At 39.8% G+C, this 23,751-nt stretch overlaps 2 protein-coding genes across 3 annotated transcripts; both read left to right on the forward strand.

Annotated features, from left to right (window-relative positions):
• The first annotated feature begins 766 nt into the window (after positions 1–766).
• LOC144651967 (uncharacterized) lies at positions 767–6,895 on the forward strand. Of its 2 annotated transcripts, none has more exons than XM_078512051.1 (4): positions 767–1,273; positions 2,877–2,947; positions 3,286–3,405; positions 3,741–4,059. In XM_078512051.1, the coding sequence occupies exons 2-4, from the start codon at positions 2,881–2,883 to the stop codon at positions 3,743–3,745; spliced, it is 192 nt and encodes a 63-aa protein (XP_078368177.1). In that variant the 5' UTR covers positions 767–1,273; positions 2,877–2,880; the 3' UTR covers positions 3,746–4,059. The 2 variants fall into 2 exon arrangements, with proteins under 2 accessions (XP_078368177.1, XP_078368176.1); XM_078512050.1 differs by lacking the exon at positions 3,741–4,059 and adding an exon at positions 4,291–6,895 and having other exon boundaries at positions 769–1,273.
• A 2,186-nt stretch (positions 6,896–9,081) lies between these two features.
• On the forward strand, positions 9,082–20,800 carry LOC144648252 (uncharacterized). Its single transcript, XM_078507870.1, has 3 exons — positions 9,082–12,468; positions 19,319–19,798; positions 20,291–20,800. Exons 1-3 carry the CDS (start codon positions 9,112–9,114, stop codon positions 20,390–20,392), a joined length of 3,939 nt encoding a protein of 1,312 aa, XP_078363996.1. The 5' UTR covers positions 9,082–9,111; the 3' UTR covers positions 20,393–20,800.
• Positions 20,801–23,751: the final 2,951 nt, after the last annotated feature.

A 23,751-nucleotide genomic window follows, 5' to 3' on the forward strand; every position in this document is an offset into this window, starting at 1 on the left:
ACAAATATATATAATAATTTTCATTTGGCGCGAAATTATGCACTGATATTTGTTCGCAGACATTATTCGTTCCAAAAAGCGATCTGTCGTTGTTCAAAATGTTCAGTTCTATTCAATTTAACAATTTACTCGGGATGAAAACTAAACGCGCGAACGAACTGGGGAATATCACTTGGGGATATCATCTAATATTCCCCAGTTATGGCTACATCACGTGATATGTTTAGACCAAACGCGCACGCGAAAAATATTTCATGGATTATGATTGTTGATACGCCCTGTTAAGCGATACGGTAGAAAGCAGTACGAAACTACAAAGACTCTCTCTTCGGGTCATTCTCTTGACGTTAAGTCTCACATGGAACTTTTTTGAAACTTTCCCTTATTGATCACTTTGAAGTTTTTTTTAAATATAGAATAGAAAGAGTAGGTCACTATGTCCGCGAAAGAAATTTGGTCTGCCTCGTTATCACTTGCAATATCAGCTACAAGAATGGTGTTTATTTAAACCGTCCCCTGCATGTTTCGCAGTCGCACAAAACACAAGGATGAAGCTTTTCACTTTTTCAAAAAATTTTACCATTCTATATAAAATTAACAATCACCCAAAGCAATCATTCTAATTTCCGATGTCCATTCCATTTTTCATTTTTACTTCACTTCTTTTTCTGAGAAAGATGAATATCATTAGTGAACTATTTTCCCGGAATTGAAAACCGGTAACAATAGAACATTACAAATGCAATCACTGCTACAGAACCCTTGTTTCTGTGCGAAAAGCTGTAAATTCCTGAATAACATATTTTACACCCATTTTATGGTTTAAGCAATGCAAGCCAACTTTCTTCTTAGCATCAGGTTTGTTATGCGAAACTGGAAGCCGCAAACTGCAGTTTGCGGTTAGGCGTTTGCAGTTTCAGGTTGCCAGTGCTTCGAATTATAGCTAGGCGTTCAACTTCGAAGTACGTGTACGAACTGAATAATTCTTTGATTCGAGTTCAACAGTCCCTTACTAGCACATTGCGGGCGGGTAAAGAAACCTATTTCTTGCCTTTAAACGTGAGGCTGTACAATTTTTATGGCAAGTAATCTTGCCGTAAATCACTTCCCGCTAGAATCCCTTCCTACTGTTCAAACGTGATTTGCATAGTGCAAACGCGACCGCACGACCGTGGTCACGTGTCATTCTCCGGTTTGCGGTTTCCCATAAAAAACCTGATGCTAAAGGTCTCCTGAAAGGTCTCTAATACTTTCTTAGCAACGTCGACTGTAGGTAAGTGAAAACATTTTATTATTTCATTTCCTTTAGACTGTGCAGTGTTTGCATACGATCAGCAGTTTTCTAAATCGTACACAAAGTTACTCAGGGTTGCTGTTTTGCTGAACTGCAGTAAAACAGTGGAAAGTCATGGTGGTTATCCACCCATGAAAAGGGTCGTGATTGATCATAAGTTGTTTCTCGAAGTTTCGCTGGCATTTACGTCGATCAGATTTTCCAAAGAAAGGGTGACATCGATAAAAAATCGCGTCAATAGACCCTTCCACGGTTTTATGTTACCATCTAAAACATGGTTTTGCTATAAGCCATTAACAACAAAACTTAATTGGGCACTGCTTAAATATCACCATGGCGGATGCGATGTTATAACTCCGGTTATGTTATGCTTCGAGATCTCAAACAAATTCACAGATACAAACTAAGTGAGCTTGAGCGGAAGAAGTATTGACTAAATTGCAGTCAGAGTTTAACAAAATACAAACGGATAGCTAACTGTAAATTTTGTCAGTGGACATGCAAAATTGATAAAATTTGTTTTGAAATTCGTAGGCGTTGAAAAGGCAGAGGTGATCGTGCGGAAATTCGACCCAAAATGGACCAAAATGAATACTTCTCCACGGCTTGCCAACTTGAATTCGCTTACAAGTGAACTTGAATTTGCTTTCAAGTCTTTTCAACTTGAATTCGTTTTCAAGTCTTGCTATAGCAGCCTCCCATATAGGATGAAAAGGAACTTTGAAAGAGTTTTGACAGTTTTAGCGCCCACACAGCTGTAATGTATGCGCATCATTTGGCGCGCTTGATTATTATGCGAGCATCGTTTTGGTGTGAGTGTGTGTTTTCAAGGACCGCCATCTTAAAAGTGTAGTTTTGAGCTGTCAAAAGTTGCGTTTTCTCAATGGAATTAAAATGAAGATTGGCAAAACTATGATCCAAACTGACGGACGGATAACTGTCAGTGAAGCGTGTACATATCTCAGATACCGTATTTTCTCAATTAAACGCCCCCGGCGTTTATTTCAAACTTGGCTCCGTGGACCCGGCGTTTATTTGAATAGTGCAGTTTATTCTCAGTTAATTTCCTTAAACAAGGGTTTTAAATCATTATTTGTGTCATGAATGTATCTTGCCATCATACCTTAAGCATATTACACCTTGAATAAATGCCTGAAAGGCTTACTTACCACTCTACCTTGGCGTTTATTCGGGGTCCGGCGTTTAATCGAGAAAATACGGTATCTGGCTTTCATCATGTTTTGTTTTCTAACAATATTGTTAATTGCGAGTTCAGGTAAGCTAATGTGGGCAACAGTGTATACACCCACAGCTGTGGATTGATAAATAGCAGTGCAAAAGAGTTAGAAACTCACTAATTTCCACTTCTTCGGTGAGCTCTTCTCACTTTAGTTCGAGATAAATAACTTATAAATAAAAAGTTTAATGTGATAACAAGTTAAAGGGTCCTTTATTTTAGATGTTGGCTGACGTAAAATCTTTTGTAGTAGATACAATAGATATCAGAGACCCTTCAAGAAATAAAAGCAGTAATCATTTCCCTAGCTGCATGATTATTGATAACATGTTTTTTATCACTCAGCACCATGTCCTCACACAAAGGGCAAGGAAGGGAACTCAGTAAAATGAAAAAGCCTGGGAACGGCCCGAAAGGTAACCAAAAACTTGTTTATCATAAATATGGTACAAATGACATATTTTACCGACACCACTTCAGATTTTGATTACATAAGACAATTTCCCTTGATGATCAATTCTTTTATTCTCTAGAATTAATCGTCCGATTTTTTACGGATGTCAAAAGCAACATTAAGATGTCTATGACTACTGTAAGACTATATTGTAGGGCCTAAAATCCCAATCAAGCTACTGACTATGCTAACATGACTACTATCACACTTCTTGCAAACGGTTAGAATAGGACAGCATGGCACCACCTGTGGTCACACCCTTGATGAATGAAAACACCTCAACACAAACCCTTTTTTTAGATCTTGGAGCGACGCTAGAACCAAGCAAAGAAGGAATACAGGACACGGCAAGAGCAAAAAGTCAGTCTTCAAATTCACAAGGTGCAACTGGACCGTCTGGAAGCAGACCTGATTCAAAAGGTACGTAAATAACTTATAACGAGGTAATAAAAACGTCAAGTCTGTCTTCAAGCCTACAATGCCGGACATTAATGTTGGGGCACTTAGCACAATTCTGCGCCAAATGACTGCTAGCCCCCTTTCCCCAAAAGCAATGTTGAGAATTGACAACCTCACACCCCAAGATCGGGGCATATATATTTTAACATTGCTTGGGGGACGTGCCAAACCCATTTTTTGACGTACAAAAAGGTTATTTGGTATGATAAAAAGATCGCCATAACAAGTGTCCCAACTATTTTTGACCTCCACTGTAGATGGTTTTTGAGGCCGGTTCTTAACTCCTATTTCTGTAGCGTGAAGCAACTACGAGTATTGCAGCTTCCCTTGATGAGGTGCTATTCCATCGCAGCATTTTGTTAGATTGCCCTAACAGTTAGCTGGTATACCAGTTTGATGAAAAGAGGAGCTGTGAGAGCAGTGTCTTGACCAGGATCTACAACGCAATCACCCTGGCCAAAGGTGGATTCTGGGAGGCTTGATCGGAACTTCAACAGTTTCAACCTTAGAAGGATCAAACCATTTAGACACTGTTTTCAAAAGGCGATTTAATTAAACTCATGACATGATTAGTTTGCTTGAGTTAATAAACGATAGTTATGATTCAATCTTTTCTTGTATCGTACCGTTTCCGGTGAAACACCATTTCCCCATAGGTCCGTAACTGGCGCACTGGTACGAGGGCATCGTAAAGGTCACGATTTCAGATGCCGTTTCGAGTCCCGTTCTTTTTTTGCACCTGCATGAGTTGCTACTTAATTTCGAAGATCTCTGTCTCATTGGCAATTGTTTCTCTCACCAAATACGTCCCAACAAAGATTTGCATCACTTTTTTCTTTATTCAAGATGGTGACACTATGAAACAGAAGACACTGATTGTCAAGGCGACGAATTTCGTCCAAGGCCACTGGTACAAGTGTCCAAATAAACATATCTTTGCAATAAGTGGATATGGTGGAGCAATAGAACCGACTTGCCCAGAGTGCGGTGCGAGAATTGGCGGGACGCATCGCACACTGGCTCAAGGATATTAATTATTTGCCTGTGAATAAAATATTTATGTCATTTCCCCTTTACCGGATCGTTGGTCGTCACGCAAGGTAGAATTATTGTATTGTCTTAGCAATGGGTAGGGACAAGGGGGCTCAATTATTTCGATTCGCTTTTACCCAGTTTATTAGCGGTGCAGACCTGGCCATAGACCATATTATCCTTTGTTTGGAGCCGCAGGTTTTCATTTAATTTTCTTCTTTAAAATTCTTAGTTTTTTCTTCTATATCTAAGTTTGTTATAAATTTCATTTTCTATTTAATCTCAATACGCATATATAGTTCTTGCGATTGGTACCCTCACCTTTACTGGGTTTTAGTTTAATTAAGAATCAATTGTAGGGAATGGTTGTGTCTCTTATTAAAATGCGGCTATGTGCTGTAGCATATTGCCAAATTATGCCACAAATTGCTTCTGTTATTCCTTGTTGTCTTGGGGCCCAGCAAACAGAGCTCAGTCAAATACAGCACCCCGACTAAACTAAGGGAAGGACATAAATGAGGTATGTTTACCGGATAATGACAACAAAAACGTTTTGTCATCCTTCTGTTAAGGTAATACGTGTGAAAATGGAAAAAGAATAACCTAACCATTTCAAAAATGGATAGACTTGTTGGCGTTGTTATTTGGTCGAAAAGATAACCTCGGTAACGTAACCAAGTGTGAGAGTGCCCTTGTGAAGACGAAATATAGCGAGCTGTTAAAGATCAGAAATTCTTCTTCCTTTATTCCAAGCTGTGATACTCCCACTTCTCATTCAAACAAACAGTGTTGATGAAGCTTATAATTTCGATGTGCTGTTTGATGCGATTAGCGTATCACTTCTCTTGATGAGCATTTGAATTGTTCCCAGGCCCCCATTTACTTAAAGTAAAGTAAGCTTATCTTAGCTTTGAGAGACGTAAATATGGCCAAGCAGTTTTCGTTTAACATTCCGCGTTTTAGGGTTTGTTTGTACGTTGCTATCCGATTCCCTTTCAGGTTGCAATAGAAATGGACGGAGCAAAGTATGGTGCTTGGTCCAGTTTGAATCACCCTACAGGTTGCTGAAAGCTTCTAATGAACGGTTGAAGTACAATCATTCGTTTTCTATACCAGAGCTGATGACGACAGGACTGCGGAAAGACAGTAATTACGAAATCAATGATCAAAGACGGTCAAAGACAACAGAAGCAAATAAGTAGAAACTATGTCAAAGTATCATAACTAATTACATGTAATTAAAAATAGCGGTTCACGGAATTTTTATTTTTATTTTATTTTTTTAAATTCATGGACATGGTAACTTTATAGGTGGAGTTTTTAAATCAAGGCTGTACGGGGAAAGGCTATAAGAAATACAGTTGAATTAGCATGAGTTTCTTTCAAGCTGCCAACATTTTTAAATTTAAACCTCTTGTAAACAGGGAAACGTCCTGTAAAGGAGCTCCTATTTTAAGGTACGGACATCCCCTGGAAAGGTACCATCTTCCGTGAGAGACCACCTCCTGTAAAGGACTTTTACTATAAGAGACCATCTATTGCAAGGGACCATTTCGAGTAAGGTACCATCTCCTGTAGCGCACCACCTTTACAGTTTGAGATAAGTCAGAAAAAAAAAACCCCGAAAGACTAAGACGTGTAATAGAAATCATTGATCTTGCTCAAGTTGGGACGGACCGAATGTTAAACTTTGAACCTATTGTATTGAACCTTTTTTCGGGTAACGCGTCTCTAGTATGAAAACCGACGATCGACAAGGGACTTCGGAAATGTTCGGCAGTTTTCTTAAAATGTTGGGTTATGTTCGGGTATGTCTTGAAGGTTTTGGACGACTACGGAATTTTTCGCTGATATATTCGGAATCTTTAGTTTTAATCCAGTTTCAGGCGAGCAACCAATCTTTGGGAATTCTGATTGCAAAATTGTAAGCACTTACCAATTCTTTGTTTCTTTAATATCTTTACCTTATTTTGATTTTTAACGTTTATTTTAATTTAATCAAATCTTCTTTATCTGTGTTTAAACATTTTTGGTGTTCCAGGGTATTTCGTGGTGTTCTTTGCTGGTGTTACACCCCAACAAGTTTGATAAGCAGAAAGGCCTCTGAAGAGTCCCTTGGCCGGGTCGAAACTCTACGTCAGACTAGCCATAGACGAACTGTTTCCTCACAATTGTTTGTTCAGTATTTTTATAACTATTTTTTTTACCCATGACTTTTACCCACACACACGACCCACGATAGTTAGTTACACTCTCCTTAGCCTGTGTCCATGATTGGTCATCTTAACTGAAGGACATGGAATTATTTTCCTTCAAAGAACTCTTAGGACAGTTATATGAATATTTGTATCTTCTACTTTTAGTATTGATTAAAGTGAGCAATGTTTTCGAGGTAAAATAAAATCTCATGTGAATGAAAGGACGATATTTGTCTCATTTGCTTGCTGTGATAGGACGCATTACTTTAATACATTTAGCCCCGTTTAGCGCATACTAAACTTTAAACGTTAGTTTGAAAATAATATAACACCAACAAATTGAATAACAGTCTTGCCAACACCATCGAAACGTGATTGTCTCTGTGCTGGGGGAGTTTAGACCTGACATAGTCTGCACAAGAAACAAGTTGAGCTAGCACTCCAAGAGCTGCCATTTCATTATGGCGCCAAAATAATACACTATGCTGCATAGCATGAGATAAACTAATAATAAAGTCAGGATCCAGGCCAGGATTCGAGCCAGGATCCGAGCTAGGATCCTAAGCCTATTATAAAAGCGAACCGCAAGCAACCCAAGCTATAGTAGGCTAACCGGAGCGCTAGTTGGGCTAACCGGATCCTGGCTCAAATCCTGGCTCGGATCCTGGCTCGAAGTTTAGGTATCCTCGCGTAGCAACTCCTTCAATGGAGAGGTACTGCATTTCGAATTAAAATAACCAAATAATTGAAAGTCACTGATAGATGGCATCCTTGGGAGACATTCTTTGTCTATGTGATGTGTAAAAATGTCTAGTCTGGGGAAGCGATCCTCCAATGCCCAATTCCCTCTATGGCGCGCGCCTGCAGAGAATCATGTTAGTAGTTGTATTCATCGTTGCTGAGTCTCGCTCGCGCGCCCTCGCGCATAGTTTGATGAATACAACTACCATGATTCCCTGCAGGCGCGCACCATAGAAGAAATCGGGCATTCCTTCTTACACGGTAATAATTGTTCCAGGAGTAATTCTCGTATTTTTTACTTCTTCCTCTAACCATCTGCATTTTTTTTTCGATTGTTTCTTTAGCGCCGTTGCGCCGACATCCACGCAGACAACGCTCCCATCAAGTAAACAGCCATTCTCGGACGAGATCTTCTTTACTAGTTGGGAGTATACTAAGAGTTTGTCTGCTTTTTTCTTCTGTTTCGCGCACTTTCCTTTTATGTGTGCTTTTAAAGTTACCGCTAACGTACATTCAAAGGTTCTTAGTATGTCGGGGCATTCTGTACATTGAAGAACGCTCGATAATTATTCCAAAAATATATTTAGCACAAATTGACGCACAACGGTGTAAACTAAATAAGAAAAAAGAAGACAGAAATTAGCAACCTGTTGAAAGCGCGGGAAAATTTGTTTCGGTTTTACACCCGATTGGCTGAACAGACACGCCTGATTGGTCAGATTGGGAAAGCGTACAAAATACAAGAGCCAAATGAATTAATCAAATCTCGAACCAAAAAGGCGCGGACGTGTGGCATACAAAGCGGCGGAAAGTAGCACTGTTTTTTTTATAAGCCAAATCACTAGAAGATGTTATAGGTCTTCAGCTTGATTTATTTTCTGCATTCAAAGCCCTTTGAAAAAATGAAAAAAAAGAGTAGGCAAGAAATACGCGCAAATCCGGCAGCGCAGAGGTTGATTAGTTAGAACGCGTTGCATTAGCACTGAAATTCATATGGTGATTTTAAGGAATATAGTAAGAGAAAGCAAAAAAAACGCGTGGTGCACAAGAATTCGATGTTGTACCAAGCTCAAGACTAGGGAAATCCCAGAGCACAAAATTGTCCAAAACTATGACATCAATTCAATGTTTACTTCATTTTGCGTTTATGATAGACAACCTTGGAAGTTTTCAGTAACATGAAATTCAGGGATTGTGTAGTATACTGATCAACTGCAGCCTTGAAAAACTTTTAAAAGAAAAATTCTACGAATTTTGAAAAACTCGCTGTTTTTGTGAAAGTAGCCATTAAAAATTGTGAAAAAGCGCAACATTTAGTTTCAACCTGATTCATACATTTTCATGTTTATCGAAATCGCACAAGTCTACCTGCTTCTAGCGGTTTGGATAAAGTAAACGAGACATTTGTAAAAGGAATGAGGGCTAAAGACTTTCATTAAACATCCAAAAAGTAGGAAATTTGTCTCTCTGGTCCAATCTTTAGTTTACGCATAAATTATAACCTAACTATAAAAATGTTTCAAAATTCCTCTAATAGATTTTTATTTTCCACGTGTTATAATGGATATGTCATTGAAATCAAGTTGTTTAGGAATGGGAGGTTCAAAGTTCACTGCTGGAAGGTGCTCCTGCAAAAACACCTTAAAATGCAACATGCTTATGCTTAAAGCGCCTTCCTTGTAAGCACGAAAAACGCATGCCGTGTTTCCGTGATCCGATGCTTGAATCGAAGTGTGACAGCAACTGCGACAAGGTTCTGCATTGTGGCCACCCTTGTGCAAAGAGATGCAAAGATAAATGTCAATGTAACATTGAAATTATAGTTCCGTTACCATGTGAGCACATGAGACAAGTCTTGTGTCACAAGAAAGACTCCCCATATCAGTGCTTCGAGAGATGCAGAAGAACACTGGACTGTGGACACGACTGTCCTGGTATTTGTTATGAAGACTGTACATTGAAACAGTGTGTAGTCCAAGTCGACAAAGATCTGCCATGTGGCCACCAACAAAGTGTTCCTTGCTATCTTGACTCTCAGAAGGCTATTTGTTACGCTCCCTGTCAAAGAAAGTTGGAGTGCGGACACAAGTGTTCATCTCTGTGTAGCCGTCTGTGCCACGAGGTTCAATGTGTAGAATTGTGTCAAAAGAAGTGTGAGCGAGGTCATGCGTGCCAGCGACGGTGCCACTTTGGTTTGTCATGTGGCGACTGCATGGTTGCAGTGAACATGACATTTCCCACATGCGAGCACAGCATTGAGGTGCCCTGTTACATTGATCCAATGGCAATGATGTGTGAAAAGCGATGTGAGAGATTAAGAGACTGTGGTCATCCTTGTCAAGAAATTTGCAGCAAGAAGTGTGAAGCTCGGCCGTGCAAGGAGATTGTAACCAGAACACTGCTTTGTGGTCACATGGCGATTTTACCCTGTCACAAGAATCCCGAGCGGTACAAATGCAAGGAACAAGTTCAGGTCCATCTGGCATGTGGACACAAACAGCGATTGCTCTGCCATGTTGCAAAGGCCAACAAAAGAAAGGTATTGTGTATCAAGAAGGTTGAGAAAGAACTGCGTTGTAAACACAAACTCACTCTTCCCTGTCACAAAAATCCTGAAGAGTGCAAGTGCAAGAAGAAGGTAGATATCCAACTGCCATGTGGTCATATGAAATCTCTCATCTGCTTTACTGTATCAGCAGACTTGCGAAATGTGTTGTGCATGGTAAAGATCAAACGAAAACTACCATGCGAACACGAGGCAACTCTTCCGTGTTACAGTAATCCCGAGGAACACTGCTGTCTGAAGGAAGTTCAAATGACTCTTTCATGTGGACACAAAAAGCTCACAACATGCTCCAGAATGACAGATGAATTGCAAAGTGAAACATGTGATCTAAAGGTGATAAGCAAATTACCCTGTGGCCATGAGAAGGAAATGAAGTGTTCGGATAAACAAGAGGAGGTATTTTGTGATGCTCCTTGCAATCGCTTTCTTTCATGTGATCACCGCTGTCTGCAAAAATGTGGCGTTGACTGCGCTAGCTTCAAATGTGCTGTGAGAGTTCAAAAGGATTTACCATGTGGATTCCATAAAGTCAGTTGCTTTTGCTCTGACGATGTGTCCCAGGTTGTTTGTGCCAATAAATGCAATCGGAATTTGATTTGCGGACACATATGTCCTGGTAAATGCTCTGAGGACTGCACTCAGTACAAATGCCGAAAGGCGGTGGTCAAGCATCTCGATTGCGCAGGAAAGCACTCTCGCAAAATGCCATGTGGCGATGATCCCAACAACGTGACATGCGAGGAGCACTGCAACAGAAATCTAGATTGTGGCCACCCGTGTCCTGGCCTTTGTAGCCAGAAGTGCAACAGTATGAGGTGCCTGCGAAAAGTAGATAAGGCATTTCCCTGCGGTCACAAAGAAACACGTCAGTGTTTTGAAAGCAAAACGGCGACCTGCATGGCACCCTGTCGGCGTCGGAGGAAAGCATGCAAACATATTTGTAACGGAATTTGTGGGCAAGATTGTTCCCATTATTCCTGTCATGTGGCTGTGGGTAAAACACTTTTGTGTGGTCATAACATCAAGATGCTTTGTAGCCAGTCTGCTGATGATGTGCAATGCCCAGCTGTATGTGGAGCAAAGTTGCCATGTGGTCATAATTGTTCTGGAAAATGCCACGATTGTGCACAAAGGGGTTCACATGAAATGTGCAAACATCCATGTAGTCGATTGCTCGTTTGTTCGCACCGTTGCAAAGCCATGTGCGGCGAGCCTTGTCCTCTCTGTTCCAGGAAATGCGGCCGACGTTGTCCTCATGGAAAATGCAAAAAACGCTGTTCTCAGTTGTGTGAAATGTGCAGGGAACCATGCACCTGGAGTTGTTCTCATTACCAGTGTAAAAATCTTTGTGGTGAAGAATGTGACCGTCCTCCCTGTAATGCCCCCTGTCCCAAAATGCTCTCTTGCCGCCACACATGCATTGGTTTGTGTGGAGAAAACTGTCCTACTGTGTGCGCTGTTTGTCATCCTAAGAAGCTCTCTTCCATGTTAGCTGATGGACGTGGAAAAAAACCGGAACTCCCAAGATGTCTGCAACTATTCGACTGCGGTCACATCATAAAAGTTGAAGAGATGGACAAGTGGATGCTTTGTAAACTTGGGAACGATATTCAGCTCATGCGATGCCCAAAGTGTTCTACATCAATTACCTTCAGCTATCGTTACGCAAATTCCATAAAAAGGACAGTGACGAACGTTGAGAATGTAAAAAGACAAATAGAGGAGCTTAAAAATGAGGTCACCAACTCTGTCCGTCTCATAGGAAAGGATCTAAAGCATTTAAAGTATAATGTCAAGGAGACGCAAATGTTTCCTCAAAGAAACCTTGGTGTTGAGCATTTGATCCCATGGACGTGGAACCCTTTCAGTTTGAGATATCGGCCAGAGCGCAGTGTTCTTTTTATGTTCACGTTTAAAAACCACCTGATGATTCTTCAGCAGACACAAAGAACACATCAAGTTCTAAAGAATGTTCTTAGACTTCAACCAGGCTTCGGACAACTGGAGATGAAAGAACTATGGAACGACACCAACAATGCGTTGGAAAGGATCAAAGAGTACCTTGAGAAGCCTGAACTCGATTTGAAAACTCTAAGTCAAGTCCATGAGCAAACAAGAAAGTTCCATCTTTTCTCCCTCGTTTTAGACGCCCAAAGCAAGGTTATGATGCGTCAGATTCCCCTTTCAAGCAATGGTACAACTCGACTGAAGTTGGCATGCGATCGGTTCAGAGCGTTTCTTCAGGGTAACGAGGATGCTCTTGAACTTGAATGGCTGGGAAAAATCGTCAACTTGTTAAGAACGGAGTTAAGTCTTCCGCCTTTACCGACAGAGGAAGCAAAAGCCTTCGCAAACTTCCCAGGGTACCAAAGAGGCATCTGGAAATCATGCGACCAAGGTCACGTTTACTTCACAGGATGGATAGTGCGAGGTGGCGAAGACATTCCGGTGGGAAGCGAAGGATGCACCAGGTGTACACCACATGAATGAAAATGAAAGAAAGAAAGTTAACTTAATGAAAAAATGTCGTTACTTGTCATAGCACTGAACTAGTGCTTCTGATAAGAAGGAAAGGTGCGGGGTTTGAGAAGAGGCACTGTTCAGCACGCGGTAGTCGGCGATGATTCAAGTTTGTGGCTCCGAATGAAGCTGAAAGAAGATTGTGAAACTCTTCCGAACACCTATTAAGTAACAATGAATGCTCCAGACCAGAAGCACGAATAACAGTTTATCTGCGGTTGAGGTTTGAGCGGCATGACGGAAAGTGCAAGATTTGATTAAGAGCCAGTTAGCCTCTAGAGGATATAGCACGGAAGTCATTTGATGTAATCTTAATGTAAGTAGAGAACATTTTCAGGAACAGGTCGGTGCGTGCGAAAAATATTGTGACTAAAGGCTGAAAAACATGAAGAAGATGAAATTGAAACGTAAACTAAACCTGGAGGATGTGGAATGTCGTACAGCGGTCTTCAGATGACCTGGTATTCTAGAAGTTGCATTGAGCAACTTGCCTTAAAGTCGAGATGTTTAAATCTCATTCAACAGGTGTAGACCCATAAGACAGTAAAAAAAGGCCTGTCATTGGTTGGTCATCCATTTCCATGGGTAAAGGATGCAGCCGACGTTGCCCTCATGGAAAGTGTGCAAAGCGCTGTTCGCAACCTTGTGAACCAGGCAATCAACCAAGTATCTGGAGTTGTTCTTATTGCCTTCCTCGCCATTGCAATTATCTCTATGGAGAGAACTACGAGCTTCCTGGCCGCAATGCCCCTCTTCCAAAAACGATCTCTTGTCGCCACTTTTGTACTGGTCTGTGAAGAGGAACTGCACACATTCCTCCTAGACATGACAATGCAGCTCTCAAGGAATTCCAACTCAGCGAATATGTACCGAGTGCACTGCATAATATTCTTTCATTAGTTACCCTTCAAAAATGTCATTAAGCACCAGGTTGAAATCGCGAATCGCTTATTACAAAGCATGGCAAAGGATCAAGTAGCATCAACACAGCAGCTAGAGGTAAAAGAACATTCAAGTACTTCCAAAAATGCACGGAAAAGATAAAAGAGTACCAAAGGAACCTCAAATAATTTGAGACTCTAATTCAAATCTGTGAACACAAAAGAGAGTACTTCCTTTTCTCTTTTTCTAAGGCCCATCACGCATCATAGTTCTTTTGTTTTAGTATACAGTGGATTTTATTTACTTCCTTTAAGAAACAGCGAAGCACTTCATCTCCACTGGCTGGAAGAAACGTCAGTTTGTCAGGAGAGATGTGAACCTCCCTCTTCTCTCTCCCACTTTAATACAGGCGTGTGGTAATGCCGAGGACAGCGCCACGTATATTGTCTTAAAACTATCGTGCCAGATGGAGAAGACGTTTCAGTAGGAAGCGGAGGTTAAAGCCAGTGTACGTTTGTGGTAGCTAAGACATGCGAGGACAAGCGAGAATAGGAAAAAGAAGTGGAAACTGTCGACATACCAGAGCTCCAACAAACGTCTCAAATTAACAGACGGCTAAGAACTATGGAGAGAAAACTAGAACTTGAACTTACTCAGAGACTCATTTAGTCCTCTTCGCGCCTCGTGTGTCACCATTTATTCATTGAGTTCCTTGACATGGTATATATCTTGTGCCGTTCTTCGAACTACTGTTTAGCAAAACACAAAGACCCACTGCGCAAAAAGAACGGTATTGTCTTGCCATCTTCAAAGACATGGTAACGAACAAACAAACAATGAACAGTGAAGTAGACGAAAATGATTGAAAACAGAAAATAACTTAGAAAGAAAGGAGTTAAACAATCAACACCTGTTTCAGTACTTTACATTTGAGTAATAAGGACATTGATAAAACAAATTAAGAAAGTAAACTACATAGCAACTAGAAAAAAACATTTACTAGACAAAAAAATAACTTCGAACTTTGTGTCTATAGTCTCATTTAGTTTCACGCTTGTCGCTTTTGTAGTACCACGTCAGGGGAACATTTTTTTGTGCAGAGTAGGTAAACAGTCCAATACTATTCAAAAGGCATATTTTTACGTGTATATACGAAAAGCCACAAATGAAAGTGGTAGATTTTTCTGATATTTTTAAGTTGGGGGTGTATTTGACAACAGTTGTAACAGAATACTTGATCAGAACAAGGTTAACAAAAGTATTTTTTATTATTGGTATTATGAAATTGAAATCAATTTTAAAAAGGAACGGTGCCTCCTAAATACAAAGTTACAGACAGTGGTATGTTTATTTTAGCTGCAATGTCGGTTTGAAATATGCTTGTAGGCTTATGATAAAAGTAAAACGTTTGCACCAAGAAGTATCAGTAGTTTGTTTAGTGTGATCGTCCGAGTGAAAGAAGTTTTGAGAAGTTGTGGTCGGTAACTAGTGTTTCAATAACCTGTTCGCAAAACCATCTTTTTAAGTAGAATTGTTTCTGTTAAATGATATTAATAAAGTTCCTGGTTGTTAATCTGATCGTTTAATTTAATTTTGTCCTTATGCGTTTGGTTCGGTGAAGCCTCAGAGGTGATTAGTTTATTTTTGTTTAGTTCGATTCGTTTATTGTGAGTCGGTTTCTGTTGAGATCAAACTGATCAAAGTTAGTTAAGTCCATCGTTTTTGAACTTTTTGTTTGAACTATTTGTATTAACGTCCTGGAAAAGTCGTTTGTGGGGTGCAGGTAGTTAGTGTCGAAGTTTGCAAGTGTAAGTCATTGATAGTGGTAAGAAGCGGGACTCGGCTAAATTCGTTGACTACAGTATACGTACTGAATACTATCAAAGACTTGCACTTAAGAGCTGGAACACCAGTAAAAGGATGCATGCTTTCAACTACCTCAAGACAGAAACTAACGACATTTGACTTTAAGTTAGAGTCAGAAGCTCTTGACCGGGTAAATGTGGAGTTACTCCTGGTAGGAAAATTTACCGATAAACTGGAAGCCGGGTACGAGGGTAGTATGGGGTATTTTTGTTAGCGATGATTTGCCGTAATTTTTATGCGTGAAACGTGAAGTGGCTTTGTTCTTCCTAGTGAAATATGATTTGCTAATAGACCTTGAGCTTAATTTGTCGTAAGATGTGATTTGGTAGCCTCCAAGCAAAATGTCTTGAAAGACGATGAACGGGAATAACCCCGCTTTCAGTGCTACGTGCACTTTCGACAACCATCTTTCGACGTGCTTAACAAAAAAGACGGATCGAAATCCGCCAATCACAGCCCACTTGCATGACCTTCATGGAACCAACACCTGTATGCATCGGTTTTGATTGGCTCATTTCATACAGCATGTCGCAAGATGGATGTAGAAAGATAGCTATGCATGTAACACTGAAAGCGGGTGTAACAGAGATACTAACTTGCTCGACGCTAAACAACTGATTTCAGATAAACTTCAAACAAAACCGTTGGTATTATACACATACCCCCGGGATTAGGTAGAGGGGCGTTTCTTGAAGTTTTCAGTCCTTCAAAGAAATTGGTCTTCAGAAGCAAGAGCCAAATTAATGTCTCCCCACCGGCATCGACAACAAATCTGCAACATTCAAGGAATATAGTATAATAGTAAGAACTAAATACCCATGTCATCTGCTCAAGTGCCTCATTATCGCTTGCAATATCAGCTACAAGAATGGCGTTTATTTAAACCGTCCCCTGCATGTTTCGCAATCACACAAAACACAAGGTTGAAGCTTGAAATGTTGTAGTACACGTCCCCTTTTCACTTTTTCAAAAAAATTTACCATTGAATATAAAAACAACAATCACCCAAAGCAATCATTCTAATTTCCGCTGTCCAATCCATTTTTCATTTTTATTTCACTTCATCTTCCAAGAAAGATGAATATCATTAGTGAACTATTTTCCCGGAATTGAAAACTGGTAACAATAGAGCATTACGAATGCAATCACTGCTGTAGAGCCCTTGTTTCTGTGCGAAAAGCTGTAAATTCCTGAATAACATTTCATGAATAAAATATTTTACACCTATTTTATGGTTTAAGCAATGCAAGCCAACTTTGTTCTTAGCATCAGGTTTGTTATGCGAAACGGCGTTTGCGTTTGCAGTTTCAGGTTGCCAGGGCTTCGAATTTTAGCAAGGCGTTCAACTTCGAAGTACATGTTTTGTGCCGCCATGCTGTTTTCGTCAATTCAAAATCCTTGACTTTCTTTTATCGCCTAAAAAGACGAATAATTCTTTGCCGGCTTTGAGTTCAACAATCCGTAACTAGCACATCGCAAGCGGGTAAAGAAACCTATTTCTTGCCTTTAAACGTGAGGCTGTACAATCTTTATGGCAAATAATCTTGCCGTAAATCACTTCCCGCTGGAACCCCTTCTTGCCGTTCAAACGTGATTTGCAAACTGCAAACGCGACCGCACGACCGTGGTCACGTGAGATCATCAGGTTTGCGGTTTCGCATAAAAAAAAAACTGATGCTAAAGGTCTCTAACACTTCCTTAGCAACGTCGACTGCAAGTAAGTGGAAACATTTGATTATTTCATTTCCTTTAGACTGCGCAATGTTTGCATACGACCAGAAGTTATCCAATTATACACAAAGCTTCTCAGGTTCGCTGTTTTGCTGAAATGCAGTAAAACAGTGGAAAGTGATGGTGTTTATCCATATCCACCCATGAAAAGGGTTGTGATTGATCATAAGTTGTTTCTCGAAGTTTCGCTGGCATTTACGTCGCTCAGATTTGCCAAAGAAAGGGTGACATCGATAAAAAATCGCGTCAATATACCCTTCCACGGTTTTATGTTACCATCTAAAACATGGTTTTGCTATAAGCCATTAAGTACAAAACTTAATTGAGTACTACTTAAAGATCACCATGGCGGATGCGATGTTTTGACTCCGATTATGTTCAGCTTCGAGATTTTAAACAAATTCACAGATACAAGTTAAGTGAGCTTGAGCGGGAGAAGTATTGACTACGTTGCAGTCAGAGTTTTACGTTTTACGTTTTAGTCAGTGGACATGCAAAATTGATAAAATTTGTTTTAAAATTCGTAGGCGTTGAAAAGGCAGAGGCGATCGTGCGGAAATTGACCCAAAGTCGTCCAAAATGAATACCGTTCCACGTATGGTCAACTTGAATTTGCTTACAAGTCTTTTCAACTTGAATTCGTTTTTAAGTCTTGCTATAGCAGCCTCCCAGATTGGATGAAAAGGAACTTTGACAGAGTTTTGACAGTTTTAGTGCCCGCACAGCTGTTATGTATGCGCATCATTTGGCGCGCTTGATTATTATGCGAGCATCGTTTTGGTGTGAGTGTGTGTTTTCAAGGACCGCCATCTTGAAAGTGTAGTTTAGAGCTGTCTAAAGTTGCGTTTTCTCAATGGAATTAAATTAAAGAGTGGCAAAACTATGATCCAAACTGGCGGACTGTTAACTCCAGTGAAGCGTGTACATATCTCAGATATCTGGCTTTCATCATTATGTTTTGTTTTGTAACAGTATTGTTAGTGCGAGTTCATGTAAGATATTGTCGGCTACAGTGTATACGTTGTGGTTTAATTTTGTCTTTGGTTTAAAATTTTTCAAACCAGTTTGGTTTTGATTTTTCATTGTCTCATATTCATTAACATAATCTGAAACAAAAGAAAAATAAAAAGCAAACTGGTTTGAAACATTTTAAACGAAAGATAAAATTACACTACAACATATACACCCACATCTGTGGATTGATAAATAGCAGTGCAAAAGAGTTAGAAGTACACTAATTTCCACTTTTTCGGCAAGGATCGGGGAGTTCTTCTCCCTTTAGTTTAAGATAAATAACTTATAAATAAAATAGTTTAAAGTGATAATAAGTTGAAGGGTCCTTTATTTTAGATGTTGGCTGACGTAAAATCGTTAGTAATAGAAATAAGAGACTCTTCAAGAAATTAAAAGCAGTAATCACTTCCCCAGCTGCATGATTCTTGATAACATATTTTTATCACTCAGCACCATGGCCTCCCAAAAAGAGCAAGGAAGGGAACTCGATAAAATGAAAAAGCCTGGGAACGACTCGAAAGGTAACCGAAAAGTTGTTTACCATAGATTGGTAAAAATGACATATTTTACCGACACCGTCTATGACTACTATGGCACCACCTGTGGTCACACACTTGATGACTGAAAACACTTCAACACACACCCTTTTTCCGGATCTTAGGGCAACGATGGAACCAAGTAAAGAAGAAACACAGGATACGGCAACGAAATAATCTGTCTTCAAGCTTACAATGCGGGACACTAAAGTTGCCCCCCTTCCCCCAAGCAATGTTGAGAATAAACAATCTCAAACACCAAGATCACGGCATATATATTTGTCAACATTGCTTGAGGGGAGGGAACAAGAAATGAACAAGAACGTGCCAAACCCATTTTTGACGTACAAAAAGGTTTTTTGGTATGATTAAAAGATCTCCTTAACAAGTGTCTCAACTATTTTTGACCTCCATTGTAGATGGTTTTTGAGGCCGGTTCTTAACTCCTAATTCTGTAGCGTGAAGCAACTAGGAGTATTACAGCTCCCCTTGATGAGGTGCTATTCCATCGCAGCATTTTGTTAGATTGCTCTAACAGTTAACCCGTATACCAGTTTGGCTATGAGATATTAATTCAGTTTGCATAGAAGAGCCACTATTGTTGGAATGCAGATAAACCATTGTTATTATTATTATTATTATTATTATTATTATTATTATTATTATTATTATTAGTGTCCAGAGTGTCTTGACCATCATCAACAACACAATCACCATGGCCAACGGTAGTTTCTATCGATTGATCCGAACTTCAACAGTTTCAACTTTAGAAGGATCAAACCATCTAGGCACTGTTATCAAAAGCCTATTTAATCCAAGAGGACATGATTAGTTTGCTAGAGTTAATAAACGATAGTTATGGTCCAACCGGTGAAACACCATTTCCCCATAGGTCCGTATCTGGTGCACAGGTACGAGGGCATCGTGAAGGTCACAATTTCGGATCCCGTGTCTTTCTTTGCACCTGCACAAGTTGCTGCTTAATTTCGAAGATCTCTGTCTTTTTGGTAATTGTTTCTCTCACCAAATACGTCCCAACAAAGATTTGCATTACTTTTTTCTTTATTCAAGATGGTGACCCTACAAAACAGAAGCCAATGACTGTCAAGGCGATGAATTTCTCCCAAGGTCACTGGTACAAGTGTCCAAATGGACATATCTATGCAATAGGCGACTGTGGTGGAGCAATGGAACAGATGTCTTGCCCAGAGGCAGGCTGCGGTGCGATAATTGGCGGGAGGCACCACACTCTGGCTCAAGGAAATGTGGTATGTTTACTGGAAAATGACAACGAAAACATTTTGTGGGCTGGAAATGTAGTGCTTTTTATCAAATGAGTACCAGTGAATTAGTCACCTTTCTGCTATGGTAATACGTGTGGAAATGAAAAAAGGATAACCTAACCATTTCAAAAAATCGATCGACTCTTTAGCTTAGTCTCAAAGGATTTTATTCAAAGGTTGGCAAGTGTGAGAGTGTTCTTGTGAAGACGAAATAATGCGAGCTGTTAAAATTCAGAAATTCTTTTTTCTTATTCCAAGTTCGATACTCCCACTTCTCATTCAAACAAACAATGTTGACGAAGGTTGATGCGATTAGCGTATCACTTCTTTTGATGAGCATTTAAATTGTCCCCAGGCCCCCTTTTACTAAAAATAAAGTGAGCTGTACTTTAGCCTTGAGAGACGTGAATATGGCCCAGCATTTTTCGTTCCACGTTTTAGGGTTTGTATCTACGTTGCTATTCGATTCCCTTTCAGGTTGTAACAGAAATAGACGGGGCGAAGTATGGTGCTTGGTCCAACCAAACAAACCCGCAGAACTACGATCCTAACGAGCGGAGACGGCTGCAGTTTAAATGAAAATTAGTTAGAATCATGCACCAGTTGTTGTAAGCATCTAATGAAAGGTAGAAGTACAATCATTCGTTTTCAGTACCACAGCTGATGAAGACAGTACTGCGGGAAAGACAGTTAATTACCCAGTTTCTACCCATCGCCATAAAATGTTTTATTTTTGCGAGATGGATTAGCCGTAAAGTGACTCAGATTGTGTGTGAAATATTTTTGTTCATTTTAAATTACGACACAGTTTGATTGAAACTAAATACAGCTTCCTTAGCCTGTGTCCATGATTGGTCATCTTAACCGAAAGTAATGTGTTGGAATTGTTTTCCTTCAAAGAACTCTTAGGACGGTGTATCTTCAACTTTTAGTATTGATTACATAAGCAAAGTTTTCGAGTTAATATTAAAATCTCATGTAAAGAAAAGGACGAGATTTGTCTCATTTGCTTACTGTGTCAGGACTGGTTATTTTAATACATTTTGCCCCGTTTATCGCATACTCAACACGAAACGTTAGTTTGAAAATAATATAGCACCAACAAATTCAACAACAGTCTGCCAACCCCATCAAAACATGATTGTCTCTGTGCTGGGGGGAGCTTAGACATGACATAGTCTGCACAAGAAACAAGTTGAGCTAGCACTCCAAGAGCTGCCATTTCATTATGGCGCCAAAATAATACATTATGCTGCTTAGCAAATCCTTTAAATGAAAACGAACTGCATTTCTTGTCAAAATAACCAAATAATTGACAGTCACTGAAAGATAGGGACATTCTTTTTCTATGTGATAGGGGGACATTCTTTTTATATGTGATGTGTAAAAAAAGAAAGCGAATTTTTTGAAAATTGGCCTACCGTAAGTGATCTAATAAACGCCCGGGGCGTCTATTAAATTTTTAGGGTACAAGCGGGGGCGTTAAATAGACATGAGGCGTTTATTAGAGAGAGTCGTTTATTTCACTTTAACTGAAAACGCCAAGAAAGCAAACAAGACGCGTAGGTTGCCCGCGGAGTAAGATAGAAAAAAGAGCTTGTGAGATGGCGTTCATATAATAGTTCGATATCGATGTCTTTGTCGTCATCGGGGTCAACCATGTTAGCGTTGTTGGCCTCTTTGATGTCCGAGTCAAGGAAGAAACTAAATTACGTGACTTTACTCTGTGGAGCGTTTCCCTGTTTTGTTGAGGCGATTCTTTCGGGGGAGGGGCGTCTATAAGACATGGGCGTTTATTAGACAGGGGCGTCTAATACAAACTTCACACCTCAGGGGGAGGGACATTTATTAGATACGAGTCGTTTATTAGATCATTTACGGTAACGAAACATTTGAAAAGGGATACGAATCGAACTAGATCAAAATCCCATTGGCCCTTTACGTTTGATGTCTTCAAAAGTCTACAAACCAAACCACTGATTCTTAAGAACGTTTTTCTTTTATATAAATCCCTGTTTTCCTAATCGGCGCTTTTCTGTCAAATCGTTTTGGGCTTTTGAACATTTCAGGTTTATCTGTGACTTGAAGACAAGATACTCTGTTGACGAGTAGCCAGAATACACGAGTAATAACAAAAAACATTTTTAGCACAAATTAAAGCATGATTGCTGTTTTCGTGAAAGTAGCCTTTTTCGTCTTCTGTTTTTAATATATCTTAGGCAGCCCGTTTCGACTAATCAAATTTTATCATGAATAGAACGCGATAAACGCGCAGCTTTTAAAGCATGAACACTCCTTGTTTTATGACATTTTATGACATACAGAGGGCCCTGAAGGGGCGGAGGGGGTACCAATCCCATTTCCAAACCCAAATTTAGCTAGAATCCCATTAACCAGAGTATTTCTTTGTCCAAATCCCAGTCCCACTCCCATTTTCCTAGTCTAAAATTAGGAAAATTCCAGTTCCCATTTTACCCCTTCGGGTCCCTCCACACAGGTTGCGGTCACATCAGCACCGTTAACTATAGTGACTTCTTGTTAGTCTTTAGCTACGTAACATCAGACTTAACAGTAGTAAGTGGTGGCGGCCGACCTTAGCTCTGGTTTGTTTACAAGTTTTGGTTTTGGTTTTGCATATTTAATGTTCAAATCTGCCGCATTTTCTGGCCAGACAAGATCTCGAGTTACAGAAAAACTGTTTGTCAGAGCATTGTCTTTAAACGCAGACGAATCTGATGGCTGAGCCACGTACTGAGATCGTTTTGTTGGTGTATGCATAAGGGGAGTGTGGTTTGTGATGCTGCGTGGAATAACAGAGGTGGGGGAAGTATTATGCTTATCTTTAACTAATTACATGTTGGATGTTAATACAACAAAAATCATTTAACTATAATGAATATACTACCCCTTTCAATACACTAGTAAAGATGAAATCTTTGCTATAAAAAACAACAACAACGAGAATGGCAGGCTTCCTGAGTGCAGACATGCGTTTTTTGTTTTTCGGCCAAAAAACACCTGGCGCAGAACTGTCATGGCTGAGCTCAGTGAGGTAAAACCTGGGGTAAAACTCACATGGGGCGAGGCACAACATGCTGTACTGCGCATAAAGGCCGATTTACACGGTACGATTTTGTCGCATGCGACATGCTTGCAACATGCTTACGACAGGCCTACGACACGAATTGTGTCGTGTGAATCAAACCTACAACTCGCTTATGACTGTCGTAGGCGAATCGTAAGCTTGTCGCATGCGAAAAAATCGTACCGTGTAAATCGGCCTTAACAGGGCTTAATGGAAAAATATTGCAATGTTTATTCCACCGTATTTCCTATTTTTTTTTCCGGAGACTGAAATCACCGTATGGTGTCTTATTGAATATGGGGTAGAAAAGAACAATCTGTGTAAGGTTTATCTTTTACCTTTTAACGTTACAAAAGAAACCAAAATGATGATGTTCCAGTACAAGATCATCCATCGCATCCTACCTACGCCGAATAGCTTATTACATAAGATGAAGAAAGTTGACTCCCCAACTTGTCCTTTTTGCCCTACCGAACTCCATACCATCTGGCACCTTTTTATAGAGTGCACTCAAGCAAAAAATTTCTGGGTAAATTTTCAAGATTGGTACAATATTCATAGTAGAAAAAGAGTCCATCTTTCGAACTTAGATGTCTTATATGGTATATTGGACTCTCCTCGTGGTTGTTTAGCCCTAAACCATCTTATTATATTAGGAAAATACTTTTTATACCTTAACACCGGCCAAAAAAATAAAGTTCAGTTTAACGAGTACATATCCCTCGTTCGCGACAAACTATCGTTAGAAAAACATATTGCTATCAAATCCGGTAAATACGATAACTATATCAAGAAATGGAATTTTTTACAAAATATTTAGTTTCCTTTTGTTTTTGTTTCTCGCTACATCGTT

Source organism: Oculina patagonica, chromosome 4 (assembly GCF_052425735.1).
Source record: "Oculina patagonica isolate OP01 chromosome 4, crgOcupat, whole genome shotgun sequence".
NCBI lineage: Eukaryota > Metazoa > Cnidaria > Anthozoa > Scleractinia > Oculinidae > Oculina > Oculina patagonica.

Bases quoted from the DNA above. Each gene is read 5' to 3' on its own strand.
- LOC144651967 (XM_078512050.1), top strand. From the start codon at position 2,881: ATGTCCTCACACAAAGGGCAAGGAAGGGAACTCAGTAAAATGAAAAAG. The intron at 2,948-3,285 runs GTAACCAAAAAC...CCCTTTTTTTAG, and splicing joins GCCTGGGAACGGCCCGAAAG to ATCTTGGAGCGACGCTAGAA. The intron at 3,406-4,290 runs GTACGTAAATAA...TCTTTATTCAAG, and splicing joins AAGCAGACCTGATTCAAAAG to ATGGTGACACTATGAAACAG.
- LOC144648252 (XM_078507870.1), top strand. From the start codon at position 9,112: ATGCCGTGTTTCCGTGATCCGATGCTTGAATCGAAGTGTGACAGCAAC. The intron at 12,469-19,318 runs TGAAAATGAAAG...CAAACCATCTAG, and splicing joins CCAGGTGTACACCACATGAA to GCACTGTTATCAAAAGCCTA. The intron at 19,799-20,290 runs GTATGTTTACTG...ATTCCCTTTCAG, and splicing joins CTCTGGCTCAAGGAAATGTG to GTTGTAACAGAAATAGACGG.